This window comes from Pelodiscus sinensis, chromosome 11 (genome assembly GCF_049634645.1).
Source record: "Pelodiscus sinensis isolate JC-2024 chromosome 11, ASM4963464v1, whole genome shotgun sequence".
Lineage (NCBI taxonomy): Eukaryota > Metazoa > Chordata > Testudines > Trionychidae > Pelodiscus > Pelodiscus sinensis.
In genome coordinates this window covers 18,859,777-18,879,198 of record NC_134721.1, presented here as the reverse complement: position 1 = coordinate 18,879,198, position 19,422 = coordinate 18,859,777, and the positions used below count along the sequence as shown (strand labels likewise).

The following is a 19,422-nucleotide window of genomic DNA, read 5'->3' as shown; positions in this document are numbered from 1 at the left end:
TATTTTTCATTAGGGTTTGACATGTGTTTATATTGTCTGATTATCAACACAGAAGAGAATAATTAATCTGCAGCTCCTGCAGCTTGTTGTAACAGATGGGTCATTTCTGAAGGTTTCAGCCCCCTCCCCAATTTTTTACTTCAAAAAACAAAAACAAAAACAAATCCCCAATATGTCATCTTCAATTCCAGTTTCCCCATATGCCTTTCACTGTTCCCAGCCATCCAGGGCCTGGGAGCAATTCTGATGCCTAGTTACCAAAGATAGCCAGAGACAGAAAGGAGAGAAAAGCAACAACCCCATTCAAGGTTTCATTTGAAACAAATGGTTTAAAGCACATAAATAAATAGTCACGCACTGCAACTGACTATGTGTGTAATCTGTAGTGTTATTTGGTGGTGGTGGTGGTGTGGGATGGAACTCCATTCCCTGGATGTTATTTATATGTGTATACATATGTAAAAGGAGGAGAACCTGATTTACTTATGTCACAGGGAGGGTTGCTGTGAGAATCACTTAGTCCAGAGCTCTGCAGACCAGGGAATATGTCACTGCCAATGGAATGCATTAGTTTAGTTGATCATTTACTTAAAACTGTTTTACCCATGTCTGTGCAAGACTGCATGCTCAAGTATGATGCATTCTGATGTGCTCTGTCTTGTACTAAGCAATGCAATATGCCCCGGGGGAACCGGGGAGCGGAGGAAATACACTTATTTTAATAACAGATTAATATGTAGCTCAAGGCAGTGCAACTAGAACAAAAGAGGGAAATGTTAATGTTTACTTTAATGCCTTTGTTACCCCCATTGTAAATACAGACTGACACCCACTCCCGGTTTACACCAGTGTCACTGACATCAGTTCCCAGTTCTTTAAGCTGTAATTTAGAGGAGCTGGTGAAGTAGTGGCCTCTCTCGCCACCTAGGGGATAGAACTATGAATGCAAAAATTGTACAGTATATGATACCTCCACAGTAGCAGCATATTTTATCCATGATGAGTGACTCCTGAAGGGCTTACTCCAGCCTCCTTTCCTCCTCCCCCGCGTCCCTGCTTTCTCTCCTCCTGGATTCATTTGAGAGCAAAGTTGTGGAGCAGCTGGACACACTCACCGTGGGAGGGGGGGTCTCACATGAACTCTTCTGGGAAAGCAACTCCTTGGTTGGGTGTTTGAAGCAGAAAAAAGCAACTTCAAGGAGGAAGCTGGGAGTTACAGATGGAGGGAGCTGTGGAAGGTAAGTAAGCACCTTTTCATTGTACTCTGTTACGGTAGCAGGATTTTTGATCCATCCATATCTCCAGAGCTGCTGGTGGCTATTTCACATGCAGATGGGAAAAAAAACCTCACTGCAAGTGGGAGAGGGAAATCCGATGATGCGATGTCCTACCCTCGTGACTGGTGATTGTTATAAAGTGAAGGGGGGAGGATGATTAACAGGTTCTTAGAATATAGGGATCAGTGTGTGTGTAGTGGGGGGAGAAGGGGACAAAGTTCTGGGAAGGCCTTGCAGTGAATCTGAAGGGGATGAGGTGTGAGATGGGGCAGTGATATTGGTTTGCTGTAATGCTCCCTCCCTTGCTGTGTTTCTATTTGGAAGCAGGAGCTTAAGGAGGATATACCAAGTGCTGTTGGAGGGGCCAGGGTGGATTTGGAGGCTAGGACCATCTCTGCTTCAGGAGGACTGACATTGGCTCTCCTTGGCTCATTCTCCAGGGAGAGAGGACAAGCCCTCAGGCCAGCGGTCACCACTGCTGAAAGCGAGTGAACCCAACAGGGAGTGAAAGGAACCAACACCTGTGAAGAGAAGTGAAAAGAATTAGGACGGAAAAGAGTTCCATAGGCAGGGGAGAAGCACTGAAAACCATGGTCTCCTGTGAGGGGGGACTGTAAAGGGGAGCCACAGCCCAGGAGACCCCACCCCCTCCCAAAACCCTTGCTGGAGCCAAGTGCTGTCCTTGCTGGAGTAAAGTGCTGCATGGGAAAGGGCTGGCTATGGAGAAGTTGTCCCCGGAGGGGAACAACCTGTGGACTGTCAATGGCTCACTGATCAACTCCAGCCTGAGCCTGGAGAATCGGACGTACGGGGTCAATAGCACCACTGACCCCCTGAAGCGGAACGAGGACATGGCCAAGGTAGAGGTAACGGTGCTCTGCTTCATCCTCTTCCTTGCTCTGACGGGCAACCTGTGCGTGCTGCTGGCCATCCACACCACGCGGCACAAGCACTCCCGCATGTACTATTTCATGAAGCACCTGAGCATCGCTGACTTGGTGGTGGCCATTTTCCAGGTGCTGCCCCAACTCATCTGGGACATCACCTTCAGGTTCTATGGGCCGGACTTCCTCTGCCGGTTGGTCAAGTACCTGCAGGTGGTGGGGATGTTTGCTTCTACATACATGCTCCTGCTGATGTCCCTGGACCGGTGCCTGGCCATCTGCCAGCCCCTGAGGTCATTGCACAGGAGGTCTGACCGGGTGTCTGTCCTCCTCACCTGGCTGCTGTGCCTGCTGGTCAGCATCCCACAGATCCACATCTTTTCCCTGCGGGACGTGGGCAACGGGGTGTATGACTGCTGGGCCGATTTCATCCAGCCGTGGGGAGCCAAAGCTTATATCACCTGGATCACCCTGACTGTTTACATCATCCCCGTGCTGATGCTCAGCATCTGTTATGGCTTGATCAGCTTCAAAATCTGGCAGAACGTGAGGCTCAAAACAGCCCATGAGAGCAACACGAGCCTGCCCTGCAGCGGGGCTGCCCTTTCCAGGGTCAGCAGCATCAAGCTAATTTCTAAAGCCAAGATCCGGACAGTGAAAATGACCTTCATCATAGTCTTAGCTTTCATAGTGTGCTGGACTCCATTTTTCTTCGTGCAGATGTGGTCTGTGTGGGACAAGAATGCTCCCAAAGAAGGTAACATTCTCCTTCCTTTCATATATAGACCTTATATTTGTATGCAATACTCAGTGTCTGTGATCAAAATAATGACTAATAGTTAATACACCCGCTGGCTGCAAAACAAGTTTCAGAAGCGATGGGGATTGCATAGAGATTTCAGTTGCCATCAAGGCCCGTTAGGGTGCTGAAGGGAGAGAGACTCATGATTTGCCTCCGTTCCAAGGCACGCAGTTTTGACACTTCATTGGAGTCACTCCTGGTTTTCTGGGGGATAAGTAACCAGGATTAGCCCCTCAGGGTCCTGGACTGAAACTTGGAAACAGTTTCCCACCCTATTTGTCAAGGCAATTCTTGTTTTTACATAATGTGCACACCCCTCTTTCATCTGTCAGCACAACTATAACAGCTTGTGTGTGTCTGCTGAAATGGCATCTTCAGGGCGGGATGTGTCAGGGAGACAGGCTGGGGAACTAGGAGCCCTCAGGTGAGCACAGGGGAAGCCTGGTGGAGAAATCTTGTTTTGCCAAAGCTGGCGCCTTTTGAGGAGGTGTTTCGGTTTGGCTGATGTTTTAAGAAAGGAGACTGAGACAGACTCTTTCACGCTTTATGGTCTGGCAATTAGAGCATGGACCAGAGAGAATAAGGTTCAAGTCCAAGCACCACCAGAGTGGTAATGATCTGAAAAACTCTGCAGATGAAGGATTTTTTCCTGTACCTTAGGATAGTGTCTGAGCCTCCCACCCCTTATCCTAAGCAGGGAAGCTCCAGTTTCAGTGTGAAGCTGGATGTTCCAGCACAAATCTTTTTTTTTCTTCAGAGGTTTGTTTGTCATTCCAATGTGGAACAAATGTGCAAACCTCAGAATTTGCTGCAAAGCAAAATATTTATCTTGCTCACTTGTGCTGGGCACCTTCATTGTAGTGTAAATTCAAGGTCACTTACAGGAGTCAAACTTCATTAATAAAAATGCATGGAGCTGTCTCCCTCATTAATTTCGGGGATGCTTTGCAGGCATACATTTCTGAGTGCTGGGTTTTTAAAAATATCTGCTAGTGGCCATGAATAATGATTAATGTATCCACAGCATAGAGCATCAGCTCTCAGTGATATGAGAACTGGGGGGTGAGAAACCCTGAAACCAATGGGTTTGGTATCTCTTTGTCATACTCCACAGTGTCTTCTCTGCCCTTTCAATGCCCCTGTCTTCTCTCTCCACGCCTCTCATTTTTACCCTGTTCCTTTTTGCTTTCCTTCTTCCTTTTCTTCCCTCTACTCCTTTTCTCTCTTCTCTTCATTCTTTACACTCAGTGGATTGCTTTTTGATGTGGCTGTAGGTAGCATGTTTCCCTTAATGTTCCAGTGATTTATTAGTTAGTTGGACAGAAAACATTTGTCAAAGGATGAAGTGCCATTCTCCATACAGGACGGTAGTTAAGACTGATATCAAGCAGTAAAATCTATTACAACCCACTATTTTCTCGGTACTTTCAGAAGCACATTCCCCTCTAGGCTGGTACTTTCTATACTCACTCTGTGCTCTGAATTGGATTTGGAAAGTTTAAGGAAAATTCTTCCAGTTCCTTTCTGAGGTAGGGGAGAATGAAGGAAATTGATTTTAGGAAAGGCTGTTTTTAAACAGATCAACAGAAACTTGGCCTGGCCAGTCTCCTCACTGAGGGCTAGCACCTTTGCTTGGTTTTGGGGGTGTAAAATAAACATAAAGGAAAAATAACTGCTAAGTGGGCACTCTAATGCTACTAGAGACAAACAGTTTCTCAGCAACTAACTCCATAGTTGTCCATAGGGCAACACAGCTCCTGCCTTCACACAAGGTGCTGCTCCCCCTCCTTTGGCAAAGCTCATTTCAATTACTATGTGTGAAAATTGATACTCCCCCATGGGAGAGTTTTACATGTCACCAGAACAACTGAAACAGAGGCTGTGCTTCTCAGTATGTATCAGCAGTTCTATAGTCTTCTCTCTACGTTCTTTGTTGCCTGTGGAGGGATTAGCCCTTGGGAACTTTGTCCTAGACAGCTGCTCACAGCATTTGTCTTGGTGGTTCACACACCTGCTTTACACGGGTAATTGCATCTGCTTTGTAGATGTCTCATGAGCTAAAAAGAGTCCTCATTTTATTTCAAACATCTGCTAGGAAGGCCTTGCTCATGATGCCCTAGTAAACAAAACTCTGTCTCTCTGTTAGGCTCCGTTTTGGAACAGGATAGAATTGTTGATTGGGACTCAAATTCAGAACTGGGGACAGCTTGCCCATGGCCTGATCCTGCATTTTTGTGCCACTCGTTTGCACTCACTCTAGTGAACGATCTGCAGCGTAGTGCTTTACCTAAGAAGAAGCCGAGTTTAACTAGGGCAAGTTATTAACATGCTCAGACTTTATTTATGTGTTGGACTTGGGAGCTGGGTGTTTTATCTGCAGCAAAGGATGTTGGGTTAGCAAGTGCATCCAATATATAATAGGAGCTAATGGCACAGGAGGGAAAAACCTCTTGATAGTTCTGGGGGAATTCTGCGATTATGCATAGTGAAAATACACAGTTCCCCCAGGAATTCCTACCTTGTGAATTATATTAGGAACAGCGAGTAATAGTGACTTTCAACAGGGTCAGTAGTAGGAACTGAACTTTTGATTTCCATCTTCAAAGCACACGTTACTACTACTTGAGCTAAAGGAATAAATCTCTCAGCTACCAGCAGTAGCTGGCTGTAAGCCTTGACGTGGGACAGTAATGTAAGGGGGACACAGCACCCACATGCATAACTGATTTGTTACTTAGCAGTCTAATCTACTGCAATGCTTTGAACCTAGTGGCTATTACCTTTCAATCACTAAGCAAGCCCCTTGCTTTCACCCTGCTTTCTCCTTTAAACAACATAAGACCCCAGAAGTTGAAGCAGTTTTCCTGGAGTGCCTCATGCTCCCAAGCTGCTTTGCTATGGTTCTGATGTTGTTTTGGTCTAGGAAACCTTTGGGGTACTCCCTAGCCACAGTCTGAGCTCCTGATTTATGTCCCTTTCCCCTGCTGCTGCTTCATCTAAATCTAATAGATCATTTTGGAATGTCAAAGAGGACTGGGGGAGTGGAGGGCACTGTAGGAGCGGAAGATAAAGGTAAGGCTTTCATAAGGGGATGGTGGTGAGATGGAACAGATCCAGCAAATACAAACTCATCTCCCATTGGTTTTAAATACCTACCTGCTCCCTTGCATAACACCTGCTAGTGGCATCTCCAAAGAGCTTGATAATTACCTAGATTCTAGCTGATAGCCATTTGAGAGTGAATTAGGCTCTAAGGTCTCTGTTTTGTCTGCTACTGTTTTGTGTCGGTGTGTACTGTTTTCTGGATTTCTTTGTGCAAAGGAGTGTATCTTGTTGGAAGGAAAGATTCAAGAGACATGTACAAAGAGGTGTAACAATCAATTGAAATGTAACCGTGCTGTGTGCCATTGCACAATGTCTCAGGTTTTCTTGGGCATAGTATTAAATGAAAGGGAACATGTCACAAATAGCTAGCCAAGTTTACACAATGAATGCAAACTGCAGAAGTCAACGAATAGCAAACAAAGCCCTTTGCTTGAAAACATAATGATCAGTGGGCCAGATGTTTGGGGGAAGGATACATGTTTGAAAAGACAGCGTCATGCACTGTTTCTTAATGAACAAAATGTTTATCAGCTGCCGTGTGGAAACTTGTCATCATGGGATCTGTAAAGGGCCACATACAAATGAATGTCAAATGTTTCCCAAATTAATCCTAACTTGTCCTCCTGCAAATTGACTCCACGTCTGCATTGTGTTTGAAAAGTCAGTCTGGGACAGATAATTGGCCTTGGAAGAGTAAAAAATGCTCAGCTGCTTCTCTGAATGTGCTTGAAGTGTATGCAGCCTGGGAGGGAATATGCAATGTTATTCTATACTGATGTAAGCTAGGCTGTGTCTAGACTATGGAGTTTTTCTGGGCTCTGCAGGGAACGCGTCTGCTCTTCCGACATTTTTTACAGAAGAGCAGACGTTCTTTCGGAAGCCCTGTATTCCTCATTTTGGCTGTCTCTAGACTACATCCCTCTTTCGACAGAGGGATGTAAATTAGACACTTCGAAATTGCAAATGAAGCGGGGATTTAAATATCCTGTGCTTCATTTGCATAATCGCATCATGGCGCTCTTTTGAAAAAGCGTCATTTTGAACGTATAACCGCAGTCTAAACGCGGTTCTTTCAAAAATGGCAGGCTTTTTTGAAAGAGCCTGTGTACCTCTAGACCAGAGTTTTACTTTTGAAATGGCACTTTTTCGAAAGAGCTCCATGATGCAATTATGCAAATGAAGCACGGGATATTTAAATCCCTGCTTCATTTGCAATTTCGAAGTGTCTAATTTACATCCCTCTGTCGAAAGAGAGATGTAGTCGAGAGACAGCCTTTATGAGGAAGAAGGGCTCTTCTGAAAGAGGAGGATTTTCTGAAATTTGGCCCTGTCTAGACAGGCCAAATTTTGGAAAAGCCTCTTCTGAAAGAACAATTGGAAAAAAGTATACAGAATGCGGAGTGCAATTTGCGTACTTTTTTCCAAAAAAAAAAAAAAAAGCAGCAGTCTAGATGTAGCCCCAGTCACGGCCACCTTCTAGTGTTTCCCCATCTATGGAAGGGGAGCGTGCCTTTAATTTTTCCGCGGAAACAAAATATTTCGGTATCATTTTGCATGAGGCTGAAAACCTACTGAGATGAGCAAGTTGCTGCGTCTGAAGTTACAGTGCCACCTGCACTATGTGAACGAATGGTTTTGTGCGGTAGGAAGGGTAGAGCAGCTGTGAACTGCATGTTCTTGAAAAAAGATCCAGGTATAAGGCACTGGGTCAAAATCTCTGCCTTGTATTCCAGAGGGAAGTTGGAGAACTTTTCCTCTGAAGTCAGATTTTCCTTTTATCATGGAGCAGTTCTCCAATCTAACCCTAGAACAGCGGTTTTCAAACTATGGGTCACCAGCCAGTACTGGGTCGTGGAACGTCAGGCACTGGGTCTCATTGCTGCAGGAGCATCAGGGGACCAGTGGGGGTGCAAAGGCAGCTGCCTGCCTGTCCTGGCACTGCAGACTGTGCTGTAGCTTATTAGCTGCAGGTAACAAGACTGGCTCCTAGGGGGAGAGGGCTCTCATACTGCCCCTGCCCTGAGTACTAGCTCCGCACTCCCATTGGCTGGGAACCTGCTGCTGGCTGCTTCTGGAGTGCTGCATGGTCTGCAGTGCCAGGAGTGGCAGGAAACTTGCTTTAGCACCCCTGCTGCATTGTTGATTGGGAGCCACTCAAGGTAAACCCCTCCTGCCACAGCCCTGATTCCCCCCTTTTCCCCTCGGCAAAGCTGGAGCCTCCTCCCTCTCCCCAAAGCTCTCATCTTCAGCCCCACTCCAGAGTCCACACGCTAGTCAAATTATGTTGGGTCGTGGTCAATAATTTTCTTCAACTGGGTCATGAGACAAAAAGTTTGAAAACCACTGCCCTAGACAAAATACAATTATTATGAATTATTTGTGTTGTGTTAGCACCTCAGCACCCCAGTCATAGACCAGGGCCTCCACTGTGCTAGACAAGGGTACAAACCCAGAAAAAAGAGTTTAAAAAAAGAAGAGAAAATAGGAGTTTACAATCTAAGGCCAGAGGTTAGAATTTATTTTTACTTTTCAGGGGCTGTCTATCGCCAGCTCAACTGATCTAAAATTAAACAAACAATGCTTTTCCCTCCAGTACCTGGCTGTTAATTTAAAAGAGTAAATAGGAATGAATGACCCCAATATCAAAGCAATCTGGTTGGCTCCTCTGCAGCTATAGATTCTTTACTACCTGTGCTGTGCTTTGCAGTGTTTTATTTGCATTTCTCATGGGGCTTAAGAGTCCTGAGCCTGCATCACTTGAACAGACCCATCTCCTTATGATGTGGGTGGAAGCAGGGCTGGCTTTAGCAAGCACAGGGCCCGATTCCGGGGGCGGGGCCGTGCATGTGCAAGGCCCCTGGCGGCATGGTGCATGCGCCGGGCCCCGGGCTGCACGGCACATGTGTCATGCGCCTGGGGCACTGTGCATGTGTCGCGCACCCAGGACGGCACTGTGCATGCGCCGTGCGCCCGGAGTGTTGCATACCTAGGGCAGCACTGCATGTACGCCATACGCCCGGGGCCCCGCGCATGCATCATGCATCCCGGATAGTACTGCGCATGCACCACGCACCCGGGTCCCTGTGCCTCCATTGCACGCCTGAGGCGTCGCGTACCTGGGGTGGCACCGTGCGTGCGTCGCGCACCCAGGAGCGGGGCTCCCTTAGGCGTGGGGCCCCATTCTGGGGAATCGGCCGAATTGGCCTAAAGCCGGTCCTGGGTGGAAGCTGGGAGTGTATAAGAAATACAAAATGGGGCCCTAAAGAAAGAAATAAAAGGGTACTTTGCTAGTTTTATATGTTACTAATTTGGGGTCAGATTCAGCAAATATTTAGGTACATGAGAAACAATCCACCCATGAGAGCCCTATTGACTTCCTTTCAAAAACAAAAGAAGTGAAATAAAGTTTTGCATTACCAACAAACAGGGATGAGCAGAGAAGAACTGGGGATTTCAAGGATGTTCTTAAGCAATGGGCTCAAATTGCAGCAAGGAAGGGTTAGGCTGGATATTAGGAAAAACTTCCTAACTGTCAGGGTGGAAAAACACTGGAATAAATTGCCTAGGGATATTGTGGAATCTCCATCACTGGAGATATTTAAGAGCAGGTTAGATAAACATCTATCAGACATGATTTAGACTGTGCTTGGTCCTGCCATGAGGACAGGGGGCTGGTCTTGATGGCCTCTCAAGGTCTAGTTTACATTATTTTGTATTATCACACCTTTCTCTACTCAGACCGCAGCTTCATGCTTGTAGCTTCCTCCTGGTAATCAAACTGGCTAGAAATATTTGTCAGGGAATTTCCAAAAGCAGTTATATGTGTGTTTAAAATATTCATCCATTTTAATCTCTTCTTGTGGTTACACCACATCATGTAATTTTAAAATCATGTTTCATAAGCTTGTGCTGAGTTTGCTATGTCTTAACCTATGTTTAAATGGGGCTGCAGTGAAAAATTAGCAAGCACTTCAATATCTGAGTAACTTCACACTCCAGAAACTTGCCACTATTTCAGGGGAATTTAGATCTTGGGGGATTATCTGGGCCCTTTTCAGAGAAAGAGAATTGGTCCAGCAGGGAAAAGAGCTGGTGGATATGAGTGATTTGGTCTAGGTCTTCTCAGGGACAGGCAAGATAAAGACCATAAGCCAGATCTGGCACGCCATGCCTTTGAAGCCAGCCCACAGCCCCCCACGCTGGGACCCAGGGCTCAAAGCAGCTGGCTGCTCCATGTGTCTCTCTATGTTGCACAGAAGGGGAAGAGGCTTCTCATGATGCCCCTGCCCCCAGCACAATCTCTCAGCTCCCATTGGTCAGTTCCAGACAGTGGGAGCAAGGAGATTGTACTGGGGGTGAGGGCAGCATGTGAAGCCTCCCCTCAGCGCATGGTGGAAGAAGCACATAAAGGGAGCAGCCAGCCTCTCTGAGCCCTGGGACTGTGGGTCCCACTGGGCTGCTGGCTGGGAGCTGCCTAGGTAAGCACCTCCCAGCTAGAGCCTGCCCGTGGCACCCCACCTCCTCCCACACTCCAACTCCCCGCCCCACATCCCCACCCAAACCCGCTGCAGCCCGCTTCCTCAGGTCACAAGTCCCTCCTAGACGCTGCAGTCCTTCCCAGATGCCTCCCCCAGGCCAGAATACTCTCCTGCACCAATACTTCCTCTCAGACCCTGTACCCCCTGCTGCATCCCAATCCCCTATCCTAGATCAAAAACCCCTTCTTCACCCAAACTCCTTCTCAGACCCCACACCCTCTCCTACACCCCAGTCCCCTACTCCAAGTTCCTTTCTACGCCTAACTGCTGTCCCAGACCGTACACCCAGTCCATAGAAAAGTGCTGCCCTTGACCACTTATCAAAATCTAGGTTTGCCCCCCCCCATCAGAAATTATTGCCCACCCATGAGCTAGGTCCAACACAGTTCTTCTTGCTCCAGGCCTGAAAGAAAATGCCTCTTTCATGCTACTTGCCTTTTTACATGATGGACTGGGATTTGGGGTTGCACCTGAAAACCAGGATCCTTAGCAGCAGTTCAGTGCCCGCCCCCATACTGCCAGTTGTTGCTCAACATCATTGTCAGCTGCTGGAACACTGGTTCAGCTGTGAGTGAGAGAGAACATTTCTTGCAGAACATGCAGATCGGTCATCTAAGTATTATCTGGGCCCAGCTCCACTTAGCTTGAGAGAGCTACTCAGTGAACAGAAATGAGAGATGTAATAGATTTATAGAGATCACATCCATTCCCTGACTAGACTGTACCCTACAGTTAATAATTAGAAGAACAAATACTTAGTTCTTATATAGCACTTTTCAGCAGTGGATCTCAAAGTGGTTTACAAAGAAGGCAAATATAATCTTTATTGTATAGATGGGGAAACTGAGGCACATAGCGGTGCAGGGAGTCTCCCAAGGTCACTCCACAGTCCAGTGGCTAAGCTGGGAATATGACCCAGTGTTTTATTGATTGGGTGACAAAACCTCCCGATTCTCTTGTAGGTTTATCTGTTTCAGCTTGAAGGATGAGCACAGTCCCGGCTCATACAGCTGCAGTCAGTCCATTGTGGAGAACTTTTTCCATCATTGCATAGTATGAACAATTCATAAGGCTTTGGAATTTTACAGCCATTTTCATGATATGAAAATTTTCTATTTTGGCAGCAGATGTTCCCTTTTGTTGACGTTGGAAACAGTATGTTGGCATTTTACCACAGCAGATCAGAACAGAGACAGCATGTGGGTGCTTCAAATGACACATCGTTGCTTTCTTTCCCCACTGAAAGTAAAACTAATCTGCAAAATACCCAACATATTAATCTTTGTATCAAAGAAAATAGTTTCACATGTGTGTAAAGACGAGTAAGTGGCTATGAAGCTGCAGCTCAGCAAATAGCATCATATTTGTCAGGACATTGGGATGTTCCAGTCAGCAATGTCACTCATTTGTCTTGCAGCATTTTATTTTCACTCAAATGAGAATGAATTACAAGATTGCCTCCAGTTTAGTGTGCTTATTAATACTGGGATACTAAAGCCCCTACACACTGCATACTACTAAATAATGATACTCAGTGATGATTTACCTGAAGATACCACCTTTCACATCAAAGATCCCAAAGCACTTCACTTCTTATGGTATGTTGCTTAAGTGCTTCTGATAGTTACACACCAAAGAATATTTATGCCACTTATAAATGAAGGAATATACTAAGAGATTCATGAGGTATGGCGTACTCTCAGTGCCTACTATGTACAGCAGGTCAACCTTTTTTTTTTACGAGTTTTTTTTTTCTGTTAAAAATGTGATTGCTATGATGATGAAATTTCTTGGCAAAATGTCATGGCCATCAAGCTTTTTCAATTTTGGATTCAAACAATTTTTGAGCATTTTCCCCACCAATTTTTCCTCATTCAGAATGGTGAGACAATTTCCCATTTTTTCTCTCCCTTCTCCTTACAATAACCAACAAGATTTTTTCCCCTCAGCCCTCCTTCCTTGTTATTACCTTTTTCCCCATAGAATATTGCAAAAAAGCAGTAAAAGAGCAAAAAAATCCAGTGTGATTTTTTTCACTTAAAATGTATCCCATGGAGAAATGGAAAAAAGCAATGAAAACTCTGGAATGAAGCAAAATGTCCTCAGTTTTCCACAGCTTTTTGATAATGTTTCCCACTTTTTTTGACCAGCTCTCTCGTTGAGAATGGAGAGTGCTCGGTTCCTTACGGTGTCAGGCTCTCTAAGCTGCATTTTTACCCACCCAAAAATGGCCATACACCACTGTGGAGGGAGTACATAAAAGCTGAAATGCAAATAGACGATGGGGTGTTCTGTGGCTGGATGCCAGTTAGCCATTGCTTGATGACTTTGGCAGGCAGTTGCTATGGATACTAAGCAGATACTTAGGTTTGATGAAAGTTGAATGAACTGGACTTAGGTTCAACCCAGTCATAAATGAAGATGGTGCTAGTGGAATGTTATTAAACAGAGAGAGAAAAAAACACCTGCCAGAGAGTGACTCATAAAGTTTAGTTGCATCTACCTAGTATTTTTTTTTAATCTCCATTTCCGTTCGTTGGTTTGGTATTTCCTTTGTAAAAAGTGGAGCCTGCTCCACCCCCCATTGTTGTCGATCTAGCACAAAAGCCAGGCATGAATGAGAAGGAAACTAAATTACCATGCAGCCCCAAGTACAGGGATGGTAGAATCATCCCTCATCCACAGGCACTTCAGCTACTTTGGCTTTGTAGTTCTTATCTAAGAAGTTCCACTGGATTTACTAGGCTCTGAATGACACCCGATGGAGTGAGATGACTTTCAGCTACAGTAGGTTCTCAGCTTTATCAATCCCACAGGGATGTAGCCTCTTGGTATGTCCAGTGTTACCCAGATCAATCTCCTGAAGTCTGCTTGTCTGGATGTTCAGTTTATGTCCTTGGCCAGGAGTTCTGGAAGCTCCATATATAGAAGTGTGTCTCTGGGAGGCGGAGGCGGGGGGAAGGGGACAGGAGGAGGGACAGCAGTGCCCAAACTGTTGTCCTGCCCTCACCTGGCCTCTTCCCAGAGGCCATGCCCTTGCTTCAACTGTTTTCCCCCCAAGTCTCCTGTTAATTCCTCTCTGCCCTCTTCTCCTCACTCATTCTTAAGGCAGGGAAAAAGCAATGGTGCCTTGGCCTCCTGCCCTGCTTCGACACGGTACCTGTGTCCATTATTTAATAGGTAGCAGGTTTTAAACAAACAAAAGGAAGCACTTCTTCACAAACACATAGCCAACCTGTAGAACTCCTTGCCAGAGGATAATGTGAAAGCCAGGATTTTAACAGGGTTCAAAAAAGAGCAAGATAAATTAATGGAGGTTAGGTCCATGAGTTCTTATTAGCCAGGATGGATAGGAATGGCTGGGAACGGGGGATGAGAGTGGGATCACTTGATGATTATGTGGTCTGCTCATTCCCTCTGGGGGTACCTGGCATTGGTCACTGTCAGAAGACAGGATACTGGGCTAGATGGACCTTTGATCTGACCCAGTACGGTCGTTCTTATGTTCTTGATCCCTGACAGTGTAGTAGCATTCCTTGCCAAGAATACTTTGTAGGACCAGTTGAGGAAGACTGAAGTATGGTAAATTATATTTTTACTCACATAATTGCCATCAGCTGCTCCAAATTAAGTGGCAGTGCAAGATCAGCAATGAGACTAGTTGTAGCCAGATCCACTGACTGCCTCCATTGGCATAGGTTCTGTTTCTGTGGCTTTCTTGGTATGGCCATATTATTACGATGGAAGGCCAACAAATGATGAAAGCCAATGTAGGTAACATATAGCAGTATGCCTATGCAGGCCCCCTGGCTGCATCCCTTAGATCAGGGCTGGGGAACCCTGTTTGCTTTGGGGGTGGCTGACCCACACAAAAAAAGACAAAAAACCAAATAAACCCTCGCTGATGCTCTCCACATTCCCCTTGCACACCTGGCTAGTAGATTTTGTGTGCTTCAGCCCCATGGAGAGTGTGTGTGTGGGGGGGAGGGGGGCAAGAGGGGATGGAATGCTAGTATGGGCTCCCCAATGCTCGGAGGGGAACCCTGAGCTTTGAGGGCAGGATCCAGGCAACCTTGGGCCTTAGGTTCCCAGCCCCACCTTAGATATTCAAAACACTGCTGAGAGAGAGCGAGATTATTCATGAATCCCCATTCCAATAAATAATTGTCAAAGTGTTCTCCTCCCCTAGCAACTGCACTCTTGAATTGGAAGACTTCTCACACTGAGGGCCACATATGCGGCCCACAATGATTAAACCAGTGATTCTCAACCTATTTAAGGGTCATGGTTTGTTCTGCATTGAAATATGAAAAGGTTTTGGGGAAATTCCATTGGTTTGTTATGGTAGCATTAAATCAGGGAGGGTTGGGCCCATAGTTTGTGTGTTGATCAGCTGGGGATATGAGCATCAGACCAGGAAACTGGGGAAGATGTTGGTGGATTCTGGGCTCATGATCTCCAAAAGCTAGAATTTCTTCTCACTGGATGCAGCCAGGTTGTCTAGCCTAGGCCTAGAGATCATGTTTTGTTCATGTCGTTTTCCTATTATGCTTTCTACCTTGCAGCATCTCCGTTTATCATCGCCATGCTCCTAGCAAGTTTAAACAGCTGTTGCAACCCATGGATCTACATGCTTTTCACAGGCCATCTTTTCCATGACCTTATGCACCGGTTCCTCTGCTGCTCCACACGCTATTTAAAATCCAGGCAAAGCTGTGACTTGAGCATCAGTAAGAAAAGCAACTCCTCTACCTTCGTCCTGAGTCGCAAGAGCTCGAGTCAGAAAAGCTTCACTCAACCTTCCACCACCTGAGAACTGTCCCAGCGCTCTTTGGACTGCATTCCTACTTCACTGAGTATTTGTAAAAAACTGTAATCCTGAATATATGGGTGGAAGGGTATATATGTAAATAGGTGTGTGTGTGTATGTGTGTGTTTTGAATTCTTTATTTAACTGAGGCAAGACTAAGGAAAAAAACGGCTGTTGTCAAAAGCACAGTTTAGGATGGCTAGCTTTATGGAGTTCAACTCAATGGACCAGATTCTGAATCCTTCACTCATTCAAAGCAATGGAGGTTTTGCACAATGATTGAATAATAACTAAGGGGCGTGTCCTGAAAGCTGACAGAAAGATGACAGAAACTCATGAGCCAAAGTCAGCCCTGATGTAAGTGGGTACAGCTTCACTGACTTTAAGGAGTAAAATCTACCTGGGCTGTCCTTACTCAAGTGAGTAAGTGTTACTCATGGAAGCAGTCCTACTGATTCCTGTTTGGCAACAGGTTTGTTTAAGGCCTTCCAATATATCCTTATTCAGCAATAATGCTCCACTGGCATTCAGAGAGCTTTGATTGAGTAAGGGTTTCAGCCCTGATCCTGAAACTGTTTATGCACATGCTTATCTTGATGTTTGTGAGTAAGTCTCATTGGCTTCAGAGGGACCATGTACATGGGTCAGTTTAAGGATGGGCGTAAATGTTTACAGGATCCAGGTGCTGGTGCAAAAACACATATTCTGATTGTGTTCAAAAGCTTTAGTTAAGGCAGACTCCTGGCTCTCTTACAGTCAAAGACAAAACTTAAGTGGAGCCAAGATTTCACTGTTCTGTTTTCTGCCAGCCGTGAAATATTGCACCAATATAATTTTCTTTTCATGTAATTCACATGATCCTATGGCATAGAATATTTGTTAAAAGATTTTATTCTAGTAAATACAATTTTATAAATTCAACTTGAAGAAAAGATGGGAGCAGTGGAAAAAGCATACAAAGGAAACCATGGAGGGAAAAAATGCTTTATCCACAAAATGCAAGTACTGTATATCTGTTTGTATGGAATGCTTTTCTTTCTAGATTAATGCACCAAACATTTATGGACTGTACAACATTGCATTAGGTAAGCAAAAAGCTAGGAGAACTGTGGTACCATTGAGAAAAAAGTGCAAACAGTTAAGGAATGATCTCATGCCTGGTGAAATCAGTGTGAGTTTGCCTAGTGAATTCAGTTGTGAAAGTGGGAGGCCATGCGGGACTGAGTGGCCAACCCTTTGCTCATGTTTATCATGCTTTTTCACACAAGTCATTCCAAGTGAGAGACCAGGCATGAATTAGGACTTCACATGAAAGGGAGCTGAAGGATTTGATAGATATATTTACAGTTCTATAGATTTTGTTATGGCCTTCAATCAGGTTTTTTTTTTTTAATTTCAGCATGGGACTGACTTTTAAGCATCATGCCACTCATTGGTTCAACTTGGAGCTGAAATACAGAATTTCATGTATCATTGCATACTCTTGTTTTTAATGCCGGTCAGCTTCACTGATTGCAGTAGAGTCAGACCTGTTGAGAGTAACTTGGGTCCCTGGTATATCACATGTGCTTCCTCCACATCACCTTTCACCTCATTTATAGACATTTTGGGGCCTCCTGAGCTTGGAATCTTCATGCAATTGTCCCTTTTCCTGCCAGCCTCCAGAGGGCCGTTCCAGTCCTATAACTGAGCCTCAGTTTAGTTCTGCTACCCTAGTACTAATAGCCCAAAACTCCAGTTGAACAATGTTTGAGTCTTGCATTGCTGCCTCAGGCACAACTCCTACTGTATCAAAGAGGGTTCTTCCGAATGGCATGGGATTCTGATTTATTTAATTGCAAGATTTGAAAAGCATTTTTTTCTGATTCAAACTAGAGAAAGGACAAAACCCAAAATCCAAAGCTAATCTTTCCCAAATGTTTGGAAAATTCAGAACCTGGGCTTTATTCTTAGAATAGGCCCAATCAAAACCCTTCATCCCATCCCATGTATGCCCTCAAATCTCAAGAACTATTTAAACTGAACTTTGCGGCTTGGACTTGTCTCTACAAATTGCCTATGACTCTGTCTTCTGGCCCACATTTACTTCTGGGCAAGTTGGGCATTAACATGATAGTTGGTGGTGGACATAAATTCATTATCCAGCCAGAACACTTTGAGGATGGTCCTTGAGATTGGTCTAAGTGGTGCTCAAGATGCAAGGATCTTTGACATGATGACTGAGGGTGACAGTGAGCATCAAATACTAGTGTTTTGCTACAAAAGAGTTTTAGTGTCACCTTGCACAGGTGTCAGTGACCTTACAATGTACCAGACAGTATAGAATCCAGGTCAACTGCAGTTTTCCTTGTGTTATTCCTACCATCCACTGTACATTCCATATCTTTCTGGAACTCACTATAATCATATTTCATAGTGTGCTGGAAATAGAGGGCCAACATCTAACCTTCTGACTCAACCCTTGTTTGGGCAAAACTCCCATTGGCGTCAGTTTTGCCTGAATAAGGCCATTAGGATTTGGTTCATTTACCGTGATTATGCTCTTATTAAAACCTGATCCTGCACTCTCTTCTTACCACCATCCAGGGAGTTGAATCAGTTTGTCCAGAGGCTGCTTCAATGTTCTGTATATCAAGAGAACTGAATGATGCTCTTCTTTGGTTTTCAAACAGGAAGTTCAGCAATTTTTTTTTGAGCGGGGGGAGAGCGGAGGAAGATAATTGCTGGTTATATTTTAAACCCAATGAACAATAAATCACAATAATCAAAACTAAAGTTGTTTTGCCCTAAATTTACCTATTTTTGAACTTTTATTATTTGGACCAGGTAATGATCCTAGATCCCATTCTGCACCATAGTCAGCCACTTTGCTGCACTGTCTAGCCTACTGCTATTGTGTGTAGCAATGCAGGGGAAGAACAGCTATGACTGGGCCACTCTGTCTCCTCCTCCTCCTGCACCTGGTGAGTAGTGATGGGTGGGCAGAGATGCGAAGTGGGTGGGACCATAGTTCTGACCCTCCCTCTTCACAAAGTGCCAGGCAGCATAGCTGACCTCGCATTGAGGGGTGGGGATGTAGACTGCACCAGAAAGCATTCTGATACCAATTACTTCCTTCACAGAGCAAGAGGGAAGCAGGGAAGCTTCTGGGATGATGCCACTATTCAGTACTCAGGACTGTACTTACCCATATGCAGAATACGCACCTGCATAGGGCACCCAAACATTTGGGGCATCACTGGGTCCTAATGTCCACCCTCCAGCTCTTCATATTCCTGTTCTGCAGCTCTGCTTCCTCCGGAGATAATCTCACTAATTTAAAAGTGAAAAAGCCTGCCAAACCTATTAGCACAATATTGAACCTGGGAAAGAGCAATTCAAGTGGTGACGAACCCATTTAACAGGCATTTGCCAACCCCAGGTATCTACTGTCAGTTTCTGAATTTACTGTATTAGTCTACAAGACCTTAGTTTAAAATTTAAATATTTCATTAGCGTGTTGCTGAAGATTATAAAATCACATCTCTAAAAATCATCTTCCCTTTCCTTCGCAGGCTGCTATTGGGCATAGGGGTAACAGTTTAATAGTACTAGTAGGGCCCCATAAATCCTAAGGATGGCGCTGTCAGTACTGACTGGATTTCAAGGTATCAGTAAATATGTTGGAAAGATTTCACTAGATAACTGTATATCAGAATCCCTGACCCAAAAAGCTCACAACCTGCACTGTGGATGAATGGTTTGGTAGCCCATGACAACTCCTCTCCATCATCTAGACCCCCTGCTCTGAAAGAGCTAACTTTAGACCATTGAAAAGATGAAACAAGACACCTTGCTCAAGAGAAAAAAATGAATAAAAGATATTGCATTAATACATATCAAAAGACACATGAGCTCAGATACAGCAATGTGAAGACCCCACTGTACATACTAATAGCCCAAGAGTACAGCTGTAAAGAGTTGTCTGTACCTTTTTGAGCTGAATTAGTAATCATTAAAACAAAAA

General features: G+C 44.9%; 1 protein-coding gene across 3 annotated transcripts; it reads left to right on the top strand.

Annotated features, from left to right (window-relative positions):
* Positions 1-694: 694 nt before the first annotated feature.
* Positions 695-19,234, top strand: OXTR (oxytocin receptor). 3 transcript variants are annotated; one of them, XM_006132809.4, is made up of 3 exons: positions 695-1,238; positions 1,718-2,918; positions 15,172-19,234. In XM_006132809.4, the coding sequence occupies exons 2-3, from the start codon at positions 1,997-1,999 to the stop codon at positions 15,417-15,419; spliced, it is 1,170 nt and encodes a 389-aa protein (XP_006132871.1). In that variant the 5' UTR covers positions 695-1,238; positions 1,718-1,996; the 3' UTR covers positions 15,420-19,234. The 3 variants fall into 3 exon arrangements, with proteins under 3 accessions (XP_006132871.1, XP_014433936.1, XP_014433937.1); XM_014578450.3 differs by having other exon boundaries at positions 1,605-2,918; XM_014578451.3 differs by having other exon boundaries at positions 1,602-2,918.
* Positions 19,235-19,422: the final 188 nt, after the last annotated feature.